Source organism: Athene cunicularia, assembly GCF_003259725.1.
Source record: "Athene cunicularia isolate RWA chromosome 3 unlocalized genomic scaffold, athCun1 chr3_part1, whole genome shotgun sequence".
In the NCBI taxonomy this organism is placed as follows: domain Eukaryota; kingdom Metazoa; phylum Chordata; class Aves; order Strigiformes; family Strigidae; genus Athene; species Athene cunicularia.
Genome location: NW_020799097.1, coordinates 94,375,066 through 94,388,190, shown reverse-complemented (window position 1 = coordinate 94,388,190; position 13,125 = coordinate 94,375,066). Strand labels below are relative to the sequence as shown.

The window sequence follows — 13,125 nt, the reverse complement described above, 5'->3', positions numbered from 1 at the left end:
TTCACGTCCGAGTATTTATCAGAGAACAGCCCTCCAGGACGACAGTGTTTATTGCAGGATTATTTCTGTGAATCCAGGGAACACAGCATTCACTGAGCAACAGCGTTTCTACCCTTTTATCTTTTTCCTTTAAAATGTGAACCAAGACAAACCTATTTTTATTTTCTTTAACACAGACAACCCAAGAAGAAAACAACCCATACATTTTATCTTTTTTTAAAATCTTCTGATCCACATTCATGTGTAGTATGCCGACACACAAAATTAGCTGTTCAATATCGCACTGACTCCTTGGACTTAGAGTCTAGCAACTTTTAATAAATGGAAACCAAAGGTATGATGGGTATTTTTATTACAAATTTACTTTCCATATGAATACTATACTTTCACTAGAAAGATAATTTTGAGCAAGCAAGATGCTTTCTACCAACAGGTTCAGAGACATTATGAATAACGCATGGAAATGTGACAGAGACATAAAGGGTAAATATCCCAGGAGCTCCTCGTCATGCTGAGGAGTGCAGAAGCAGCCTCAGAATACATCTGTGCCTGCCTAGCAGGAGGAGGAGGTCAGGTGGATGAGCAAGTGAGGGGCCTCAGGTACTGACACTGCGTAACGCTCTGACTCTCTCCCCAGAGCACAGCAGCCATCAGCAGGAGATGAAGAGAATCCTGTGGCCAGCCCCATGCCCTGAGGTGGGAGGAGGAACAGGACAAGCCATAGGGGACACACTCACAGATGCTGACAAGCACCATCCTCTCAAGTTGGGTGGTCAGTCTGTGAGGTTTTCTAGCTTACCACTTCCTCCAGAAGTCTGCAGAAACTTGTTTTTATGATACTACAGTTATGATGGTAGCTTTTAAAGAAAATGCATATCATAAATATCCCATGTTTCATTTTAACTTAATCTAATTTTTGAAATCATTAAAAGCAACTGTCATTGGCATCTAATCTGCTTATTGATGCAGTGCAGTAAAGAATAATTCTTAAAATTATAAATGAAAGTTGTTTCAAGTGATTGAGTTCAAATTAAAGAAACTAAGTAGAAATTGCTGTTAATATGTTTTGAACAACTAGTATTTAAAGGAATGGTTTTATATTAGAAGGCTTTAATAAAAGAATGAAATCAGGTATAGTTATGAATAATTATTGCTGAGAATTTTTATAATCTAACACAAATGTTTCCCATCCCTAAGTGTGGGATTGTTATTTTACTGTAAGAACTGGACTTGACACTCCTGCAGCCAGACAACACCTCACACACAAGTCAATGGAACGCCGATACTGACTTGAATGAGCTACAATACATCTCTACTACATTTCTATCCCCTGCTTTAATATATGAGCTTTTTCAAGCCAACAAATGTACTAATATCTTAGCCTCAAACCATAAAAAGTGGACATGTCTCTCATTTTGCAAATGTCTCTTTCAGAGTCTATGACAAAGGGCAGTCAAAGTCTTACTAGCATTATGTTTACCATCCCTCTTAAAATAGAGCAAATGTGCTTTACAATAACCCTTTAAAGCAAAAACACTATATTCGTATTGCTAGGGCTCATATTTTGCTGACAAGATCTGTGGGTATGTATCATTTTTAGAAAATGCAGTGTGGGAATGCATGTTTATACGGTAGAGCACAAAAGCAATTAAACCTCTTGGGAAAGTAGGAGATAACTCACTTTACACAAACAGGCCCTTCGCTCTTATTTCTCTACAAAACTGAAACATTTCTATCTGAAAATGTTTTTTCATATGTCAGGAAAATGCTATTCCTGCTTGCTTGTTCTTCCTAAGGTGAACAGAGTTTAGTATTAGCAAAATAATTGTGGGAATTTGGTATTTTTCCTGTTTTGTTGAATACTTGGGAATGTTATGTTGGGAACTGTCAACTACTACTTACTCCACCTCAAAATCTGCTGCATAAAAAAATACACTGGTAATTTGCTTACATGGCTTTTGTAGATGCAATTACTGTTAGCAGCAGGAAAGAACTTTCATAAGCAGAACACAATTCAAATGTAACATGCCATGGCCTCAAGTCATTAAACTAATCCTCAGGGCTTCTTGAGGCTTTTTGTACTTTTGGCAAAAAGTATAAAGAAGTATGCATTGTTGCTTCAGTTCCCAAACAGTGGAAAGTTAAATATCTAGACTGTCAGCCCCTGCTAAACAGAGCAGAGGGAAAGAATAAGAGACAACTATACCTTTGTTACTAAAGTGCAATCGAACAAACATTGAAAACATACCCATACTTTTTTCATGGCACACAGGAAGTAGCCAGCAGAATAAAGCAAGAGGCAAGAGCTCACAAGCAACTCTGGTGTTATGGGTTACCAGTATCTAGAATACTGTGATGAATGCCCTACAAATGCACGAGGATGGATTGAGTTAGATGACTGAAGTGGCTCAACTTTGATATACAGATAACGTGACAAGGCGTGGCATGGAACTCCAGGGTTTACTGGCATGATTTTAACATGACTACGTAAGCTATAAATGACAAAGCCATAAATACATCAGATGTGTCAGATATATACTAACACCACTTGAATATCTTTCTGTTATATTGCTCTACATCACACATCTAAAATCAGATATTTTTAGGGCACTGACAGAAAGTGCAATACTTTTAGGAAGACAAAGTGTTCCTTTGTATTGTTACTCTTCCTGGAATCAAGAGGTTAAGATCTTTCTAAAGATACTGTTGAAAGTGGGAAAATAAGCAATGTATTCATTAGCACAAGGGTCATTTAGACAGACATAGTGGCCTGAAATACACTTAAGAATCAACATGTTATAGAGCTGAAAATACAGTGGAAACTAATGACAGCCCATTTGCTTTTAACAGCAGCTGAACAAGAAGAATCTTTTGGAACACGGAAGGATAATTACATGTTTAACTACAATTATTCCCTCAAATAATGCTGACAATAAGTAGTGAATTGCTAAAAAATATGAAAATGTGAAAGCTGCTAAATATATTGTGTGTGTTTGCATGTGCATGCATAATCTGCATTTTCTTAAATAAAATATCAATGAAGTCTTAGTCCTTTATCTCAATCCAATCTTGGTTTTTGTTTTTTAAATCGCATCTAACAGTTTATACAGACCAATGCCCTGTCGAGCAAAATGCAAGATACCATGTTCCTTCACTCACACAAACTTTATCATTAAAACTGTGGTAGTCAGTGTTTCCCATCTTTTCTTCTCTACCCAGAAGTGTCATCACCATTTCAGAGGAAAGTCACTGCGTCACTGAAACAATGCTGGATCAGTTTGACTGCTGTATATCTGAACAGTCTAATGTAGTTACTTTTTTGAAGCAGACATTACAAGACTGAGATACTGAAGGGAAGGAGAAGCATTGAGACACTCAATTCCAGAAATGGAAGAAGAAAAAATTAATAAAAGCAGACTGATTTCTAATCCTCACCCTTCCACTTTAGCAGTAGAAACTAATTTCTCAGCAAATCTGTTTGCCAATTGGTAAACAGATCAGTAAGGTTCAAGAATCTTCAAATAAAATATTCAGATATTCTCCTGGAAAAAAAGTAACTTATTAAAGTTGCAAATGTCTAAAAAACGGTTAATAAAGCCCGTTAGCTTCTATGACAATACTTTATTCAAATGTATTATGTTTATACAAAGCACCTTCCCAAAAGAAAAAGAAATTAAAGATTCCCCCCCCGCAAAAAGCTATCAGTATGCTGTACCATAGGAGGTACCCAAAATATACTGCTATAGGTAAATACAGCATAGTTATCAGATTATGATGCTACAGGACTATCAGATGTAGTCAGTGATGACTATTCTTCATCCATATGTGGTCCAGCCATAGACACAGAACTACCTGAAAGAAGATTTGTAATTTTTCCACCACACACACACTCACAGTGATCACTATGACTTAAGCAACTCAAAGCAATCCCATGTTACCACCTAGCAAACAATCCTCACATATATCAGAAAAAACCTGAAAGTTCAGAGATAAAGTAGAATGAACACTCCAGAAAAAAAAATAAATCCGTCTCACTCACTGTTCAATACGTGGGGAGAGGTACAGCTTAGGAAAAACCTGAGTAGCTTCTGCATCCTCAAAACTAACGGAGAGAAGTGCAACATCTTCTCCAGGATCTTCATTCACATCCTGTACATAAAAAATAATAAATATAAAATGGCAAATGACAGAGTACTTTAAGCTTACAGATAACAACTAGTAAGTCATATCCCAATTACTTTAGGAGAGACTAAGTGAGGAATCTAAAGTGTAAACACTGAAAAATACATTGCAAATTCTTTCTTACTATATTAGTACTTAAAATATTCTGTGATGCTTAATTTAAAGTATCAAAATAAAACTAGTGTGTTGGCAAGTGTTCAGCGGTGTAGTGTTCTTCAATTAACTGAATTACATATTTCAGTAAAGATGCAGATTTCAATTTTAAGAATTCCTGGTTTAACACTAAGATGCAAATTACAAAGAATTTTTAAAAATGCTACAATATCATTGATTTATGACCACAGATTTTATATTTGTTATTTTTCAAAGCAGTATATGGTCCAAAATATCTGCTGTATTCAACTCCTACTTTCTCTTGTGAATGAAAAATGTTTTTGTGATCAGAAATTTGTATCTAGAAGTCATTGTCCCCAAGTTTCCTGCAAATCAAACCTATGCATTACTTGCAGCAAAAACTACTGTAAGAAAAAAAAAATCATGCTAAATATGGTGACAGTCAATGAATTCACAGTTGGGGCCTTTTTTGTATCAGAACAATCAGTTACAGTTTTGGGTTCAGCTAGAACAATTTGTTTCTGGTTAGGACCTGACATCTCTCCAATTCATAAATCACATATAGTACGAACAAGCGTATTTCTGCTACACACAACTTCATTTAAGCTCTGGACCTCTAGTTAGAAAGTAATGAGTTAGCAGTGTAGTCACCTTCATCAACAGCAAGTAATACGGTGTCACTCGCTGCTCACAAAGAAGTCCTTTAATGTGTTTGTGCATATGTACATAGCAACTTGCCAAGATGCATTTGTTTTTATCCGTTTTGGAAAAATACAAGAGGAAATAGATAACCCAGCAGATATGTTCTCAAAGCAGGATCAACATGGTGCAGTGTGCCCTGGTATGCTCTGTCCCACAAGCAGCTGTGAGGAAGGAACATGAAAACCACTTAAACATTGTTAGGAGATCCTGCCCTAACTGGGGAGAAAAAAAGAAAAAAGTGGCTGCTGAGTGGTTTCAGGAAGACAATCTCATGCCATTTGAAGCTTTGGCAGGACTGAAACTGTTAACGTCCAGAGAGACTAGTTGCATACCAGTTATTATGTGCAGCACACAACACGCCAAGAAACTTAGTGATAAGCTGCAGGGAAGAATGGGTCTTAAAAAAGCCTAATTGTCTTAGATGAAAAACGAGACAGAGCTGACAGTGTTTTCTTAAATTCTGCCCTGGTGTGCAGCTCACTTCTGACAGCTGAAAGAAAAGCATACTCTTAAAAATGCCTATAGAACGGTCATGAGAACACTGTGGCTGGAAATCAGAACACAGTTTTAACCTGAACTTGCAGGACAACACTCCATATGAGTGGTGAGGACAAAAACTAGTTGCTGTCCTGTTGGGGTATGATCAGTTTATGGATGGGATTATGTGACACGGTTGCCTGTAATGGCAACAGACAGGATCTTGTGACCCACAATGTTCCCTTCAGCGTTAAGTATCCAAGGGATACCGTCATCTACAGTAGAGCCACCAGCACAGATTACAAAACCTTTTTCAACAAGACAAACAACAACAAAAACATACGCAAGAGGGCAATTCCCCCCAACCTTTTCCCCAGTACTTCATTTACTTCCATCACTAAGGAAAAACTTTAAATGAGGAACAGCATTCACTCCTGAAGCTGAGTATGGCATTAACTGGATTTTTCCCATTAATTTGCTAATTGTGAATCAAATTAAAAGAACTATTAAGACAGATTAAGCAGTAATGCTAATGATTAAAAAGGTTTTATTTTAATGGGCACTCTTCAAGAGATGACAAGTACATATAATACATTCACTTGCATATGTATACAACTGAGACTGTATTCTTTTGTTTGTAATTTTTTTCAAATAATTTGTTTTTACAGAATAGAACCCACATGCATTTTACAAGCTACATGGAAATACCCAAAATGTATTTAATCTTGCATTTATTATTAGTGCTTAAATTGATGTGCACACACAGACTGACACCATGCGTTAAAACCAGTTTTTAGAACGTGCTTACAAATCAAACAAAATCAAAAGAAGGGGAAAAAAATCAACCCCAAAGCAGATTAGGTGAACACCACTACAGCATTCATTAACCCATACAGTAATACTACACTGCATTTTCTACAGTCACTAGTGGCTTCTTTGATATGAAGACTTATGATAGAGGAAAAAAACTCACATCATAAATCATCATGGTATCTGCATGTTAAGCTGCAATAAGCTGATGTGTGTAGTAAAATCAATAAACTGAGGCATGATTTTTTCTTCATTTAGAAAAATAACACACAACAAACACTACTTCAAACTACAGTTGGCAGCACAGCACTGCATTATGTTCATACAGCTACTGTCCAATGCAAATTTAGGTAAAGAAATTGGCATTCTTCTATAACTACCACTTTTCAAATGGATGCATATTTTCAGCCTTGAGAAATGAAAACTGTAACTTAAAAAAGACCCCAAAACCCCAGCATTCCTGTAGGTTTTAAAAGATGCAGTGCAGTAACACCATGAAGTTGCTCAACCTTCCTGCTCAGGTGGCTGCAGATTTACACAAATTCATGATGAAGTCCCTTCTATCTGACACCATACTCTTTACTCCTTTCAGACTTTGTTACTTTTATTTATGCAAGAATCCGATTGGTAGAACTACATTCAATCCTAGTATGTCTGTTACAAATGTCGTTTATAAAACTAAACCAAAACCACATGTCTTACAGATAAACTGTGGAAAGCTTTTCAACTAATAGAGCTTTTTTGTTGTCTGTGCCAGTCACAACTTAACTCCTTCCATGATCTCTCTCCTGGTCATCTCTACAAACCTGTTAGTGACTAGGTGAGATGATGGATCCTTATATTACTAGGCAATGACATTTCCCCAGAATCAGGGCTGAGATCCTTCCATTACACAGCAGTATCCAAAGGCAGAAGTTGTTTTAATGCTTCCTATCAAACTCTGCCCAGGCAGTGTCTTCCCCTTTCCCATATCTGCATGTGTATTTCTCTCAAAGATTCAAACAGAGCAGCAAAGCAAAAACCACCTCTATTTTTATTTTTCAGTTGGCTTCAAAAGAGGGAGTGACAGACAATTGCTTTGGCAGTACTATTCCCTTTTAGGAAAGAAGGCTGTTGAACTAAAGTCACAATACATTTTTTAATATTTAAGTAGCGATATTCCTTTTCATAATTTGTATTTGACTCGTAACACAATGCTAGGCCATTTTATTTAAAAATTTGATTTTCTATTTAAGAAAAACTGATTTTGTAAAAATTAAGAATGGTAATTTTCTATAAACATTAGCTTCCAAGCTTAGAACTGCCACATTAAAGTACCATTTTATACTCACAGAACTTTTTCCACACAAGACTCTACAGAAGGTATTATTAAAATGAATTTCCACTGAATGGAGAACACATCCTGGGCCACAGGAATTTTGAGGTTTAAAAACTGAATGTTTGTAAAAATGTTTGAAATCATTAGTTAAGCATGTGATGATGCACACCTATTAGTTTTTCCACAACAGACTCATGCTTGATAGCAAAAAAAACCCCCTTTAGTGCACTGCAGTGTAAAAGATCTGACATAAATTTTCATGGTGTCTTTCTGTCATCTTGCTATCACATATTTCTTTTTTAAAAAATAATCTTTTACTCATTTCAGAAAATGCCCATTCAAATCAAACAGGAAAAAAAAAAAAGGATACACCACTGAACAGTGAAAATAAATAGTTTTCTTTCTCAAGAACTGCAAGGGGTTTCCTATGTTTACAGGATACCTTGCACAGTGTGGACTGATACTTGACTAAAACTCCAAAGTGCTGTGGAAGTGCAAAATATACATAGTAAAGCAATGTGGTGAGAAAGAAACAACAAAAAAAAATCTAAAGATTTTCAACCCCTAGGCTTTTTTCTGTTACAGAGACCTTCTAGAAACAACTTACAAGAATAAATAAAACTTTTTCACAAAGCATGAAGAGAAAGCGAATAGTATTTCATTCTAATTTATCTTTTGTCTACTTAGCCAGTGAAGATGAAAGGTTCATTAAGAATGTATTTTTCAAACTCGAGAACAAGTGCCCATGTGAAAATACAAATGCAGTACAGAACAGATGAAAATGGAAGTTTGAGGGTATCTAGAAATTTCTTTTCCCCAAAAAACTTCAGGGAAAGACTTCAGTTATCACAAGACTCCAAAGGAAAACTTAAAATCCTACTTCTGATTATATCAACACTGTGTAAATAACCATTTGCTAGTTTTCAAATGTATCAATCTATATTTACATTCAAATGCATGCTTCAATGTTTACAGCTGCTCCCTTTGCAAGATACTTAATCTTTTAACAAAGTTAGTATGAGTTGTTTATGAAAATTATCATCAAAACCACTTTAAATACACCATCCAAATGGCATTGTTTTCTCGTATCCTACCTACTGTAATTGAAAACTGGGAATTTACTGGAACTGACAATTTATTATGAGTCAGATGGTTGATAGCCAGTCCAACCAAAACATCTGCTCCGCACAGTCACAACTGCTATAACCCATTTCCTCTTGTGCCTGGAGTCCAACCAAGTTGTACATTACAGTTCCTTTTCCTTAAAGATGCAGACTCTGGAAAATCAGTTATTACCTTTTCTTAGTTATCAACTAAGAATCGCCTTGCAACCTCTGATTAGAGTATCCTTTCCAGAGAAGGTATTTCTCTATTTGGCATGCAAGTGTGATTCCCTGCACCAAACAGCAATGCATAAAGTTGTAAGTGACTGCAGGCTTATCCCAGGCAGTGGCAGGACCTGCCTTTCCACGGAAGGTCTGAGCGGTAGGGGCGTGTGACTGAGGGAAAAGATCCTGCAATGGGCTGATGTATAAATCAAGGACCTGGGACTAGAAATACACTTTAGTGACACTAACTGTAAAGCAAGAACGGAAGAAAATAAATTTAGAATTTGGTAGAAAGGATGGGAAAGGATGTGCAGGAAGAGTATTGGCATGCTCTGGGAAGGACAAGCAGCTTGTAGCCTGGGGGATGATAGCAAATGAGACAGGGGAGTAGGGTTTCTGGTAGGGCTGTTCAGTTTGCACCGTAAATACAAAAAGCAATTGCTTTGGGGATAAAAGTGAGGTAAGGAAGAGCACACAAACTGTTCATCCTACTGGATGTTCCTTTGGGTAAGGAGATGTCATGCAGATGACTGATGTTGCAGATGCCTCCCAACGGTATGCTCAAACCAAATCTGCTTCAGGAGGTTCCCAGCCCCAGCTGATCATTCCCATCTCTTCCCAGAGGTTTCTGACCTCTCGGCTCTCACAACTGCTCAATAAATGTCTTTGTGGTATGACTCTAATTGAAGGGATGGAAACGCCCAGCAAATGGGGAGCGGAAGGGATCATTTAAATATAAGCAATAGACAAACTCGATTTACAACTTATGTGATGTGACGGGGGATGGGGGGAAAGTGAAATAGAAAGGTAGAACATGGATGAGAACACAGCAGACTGAGATGGCATTGATCTTAACATCAGCAACCAGCTTATGACAAGTAGAAGTCTTTTAACAGACACTTACTTGACTGTGGTACCTCTCAGCCCTAACAAGTCAGTCAGCTTCCCGGAAGTTGAGTGTGAAATTTATATTTCAGGATCCTTTCTGGAGAAAGAAGGTTTCCAGAGGCAAAATGCATGGAGAATAACATACATTCAGAAAGGTAATTTATCTTAAAGTCAAGCTTACGTCATGTAATTTTGCATGATACATACCTGCAATGGAACCATGTTTACTAACAACTGATCAGAGAAGTGAACAACAGAATTTGTTTTTTAAAACCTAAACAGAATTGCAGCAGAGAAGAATACACAACACTATTTGCTTCATTAGTACTAATGGGCCACTTGGGTCACAAAATGGTTAGCAAAGTTTGGCCTTTTCCCTCCAAATGACAGCATACAATAACGTGAAAAACTGTAAAATAAAGCACAAGCAACTCATACCCTTACTGCGTAGCACTTTGACTAGCCAGCTTTGATACAAGCAGTTACATGTTCTCCCAACCTTTTTCAACACCTAACGTGATTTAAAAAAAAAAAACCCAAACAACAAAACTAGCGTATAGGAGGCTAAGAAATGTGAAGGTGGCAAATGAGACTGCGAGATCTGCTTCACTCCAGGGAGAATATGTAATTATTCCAGGAAATTCTTTCTCCTGTCTTCCAGGAAACCCACCAGGTCTGATCAAGGAGTGCTGATTCTTTAAATAGGATCTTTTAATGACAACAAAGGCAGTTACCTTGCATGCACTGCCCACGGCATTGCAGCATTCCAAACACAGCCCCTCTCCCAAGGTAACGCAGCAAAACACTCGCCTCAGTGCAGGCAAAGAGTGCGTTTGAGTCCAGCGTAATTCCCATTTTAAAACTTATGTGAAAGTCGTAGTCTGGGAACAACTTTGGAGAATCCGAAAAGACTACTTATAGGGCAGGATACTGAGTTTTCTTAATGAAAACAAATAATTACTAAGCATTAAAAAAGTAACAAGACCTCCAAGTCTTTGGGCATCAATGATTGAACATGAAAACAAACAGTATTTTAAGTGTTAGTAACATACGAGGGGTTTGTTTCATTTTCAGAGTTTCACATATAAATAAATTATGCTTCTCTAAGACAAAAACTTGAGATCTGTTTTGCCTATGCCATTTTCTTTTATTATCATCATGGCAATTTACCACTACTTCTACAATGTGAGTGACTGTCAGAGTTAGGTATAGAAAGTTGTCAGGAAAAATGTAAGAAAAAACAAATAGTAAAAAGAAACAATAACATTCTTGTCCATGAAAATAAAAGCTAGATTCACAATTTAAGATTAATGTCATTTAAGTGTATAAAAGATTATTTATTTTGACAGCAGAAAAAGTTGTGGTGACACATTCACCTCAACAACATTGTTTTCTCAGGTCTGAAAAACACAATCTCAGAAAATAAAGCAGATTTCTTCGAAGATCAAAAACATGTTTTGGTAAGTTTGGGACACAAATCTGAAATAAATAGTCCAGGTGTGGCACAGTCTAAAATTAATATTGGGTACAGTCTAAAATTACTATTTCTGAACAGGTTCCAAGTGAGCTAAACATATATAAAAATGAGTATGTAGAAACAAGAGGTACAAAGTACACTTGCAAGAGAGGATCATTCCATCATATTGACTGAATCTTTCTACATCCTTACTGAGTAACTGTATTTATTAGCTATGTTTTAATGACACTTCAGTGAGGGATATTTTATACTTTTAGAAGAGACTGATAAGTAAGATGCTCATGATCTTAAATTTCAATTTGTTCAATGAAACTTAAGAACAAGCATGTTAGTTCTACCTGCTCTAATATCAGGTATCACATTCAGATTAAAGTAAGATTAAAAACCAAAATGTATATAGTTTTGGATGTCTCTGCAACAAATTAGGAAAAAATAACACAAGATTGAGAGAAACAATATTAGGAATCTAGATTACTGGGAGCTAATACCAGACCTGATTTTTTCATATGTTCACAAAAAAGTACTTTTCTTTCCTAGGACCCCAATTTATCCAATGCTACAGAGTGCTGCTTAAGTTTTGTTTTGTTTACTTCTAACCTAATTTCTAAGCAGACTGGATACGTTTTAAAAAAACACTATAGTGTTTCCATTTAAAAAGTACATTAACCTGAAAGATGCCCCTATTACTCTTACAGTTTTTTAGGCAAGAAGGAGATTCCAACACCACCATATCTTTCCTAAAACCTCAAGAAAACCTGTCTCCACCTTGACCAGTTGATAATGGGATGCACAAAATGCTCAGAGACTTCAAAGCTGAGTTTTTATATGTCACCCTGCCTGTGAGCAGCAGTTGCATCCACTCAGACCAAGTCAATGCTGCCATGTCTTGACAAACAACTTTCATCTTTAAATCAAGAGCACCACAAAAAACAGCTTTCAAAATTTCAGATCTTATTTCTACTACCAACAAATACTGCAATATTTGTTGCAAATACTGTTATTCGCTGACATCAGTGGTGCTGCTGGTGAAATAAAGGACAATACAACCTGAGCAACAGTGTGAGAATCCAGCTGAAATCACAAGACTGAAAATTTAAATGTTTCCTTATAACCATATATCCTAGATAAACAACTGTTTAAATCTTGGTTGTAAACAATTATCAACCTTTTTACAAAGAGTTGTATGCATGGTAAACACACTCTGTCTTTAAAAGATGTCTTAGAAAGTTATGGGTAAACAGCAAGCAAAGGACAAGTAATACTAAAATTAATACTTGAACTAATAACACCAGCATCCTCAGTCAGGAATCATTTGGGGACAGCAAGGCAGAGAGAGTGAAGGAGGAGGCAGCTTTACTTAGTTCATCTGGGCCTTGCATATTAGTGACAGACTTGTTGATTCTGGGCAAACACTACATTCAGTTGTATGTATTTACGTTGTGTTATGTGTCTTCAGTGCATGGAGGTCTCATTTTCAACAGTGTTTTTGATATTCTCTATTTAGAATTTTAATTTGAAATGATCAGTAATGGAGACTTATGATTTACATAGTGATACAATTAGTTCTAAGACTTTCAGGGATCCCGCATTCTCTGTATTGTCTTGCCATGTGTCAAGATATTTCCTGGCTAGCAACAGTTACAAAAAGACTTTTTTTTCCCACTTATCTCTGATCACTATCTAGTTTTTACACTTTGCATACTGAGAAGAACTGTACTAAGAAGTAAAAATGTAGATCAATATCCAGCCTTTAAAGGACCCTTCTATTCAAAGACCACGAAACAAGACAACTTTATATATATATATATATATATTATATTTCTCTTCCA

The 13,125-nt window shown here is 36.5% G+C and overlaps 1 protein-coding gene across 2 annotated transcripts in view; it reads right to left on the bottom strand.

The window, feature by feature from the left end:
- The window catches only part of BABAM2 (BRISC and BRCA1 A complex member 2), a 182,298-nt gene that overhangs the window by 86,560 nt on the left and 82,613 nt on the right, over window positions 1-13,125 (bottom strand). For both annotated transcript variants that reach the window (XR_003398138.1, XM_026846271.1), the window contains exon 6: window positions 4,040-4,149. Coding sequence is in view for 1 of the 2 variants with exons in the window: in XM_026846271.1 (XP_026702072.1) it covers window positions 4,040-4,149 (110 nt within the window). In the remaining variant the exon portion in view is untranslated. The remainder of the gene's footprint in view (window positions 1-4,039; window positions 4,150-13,125) is intronic.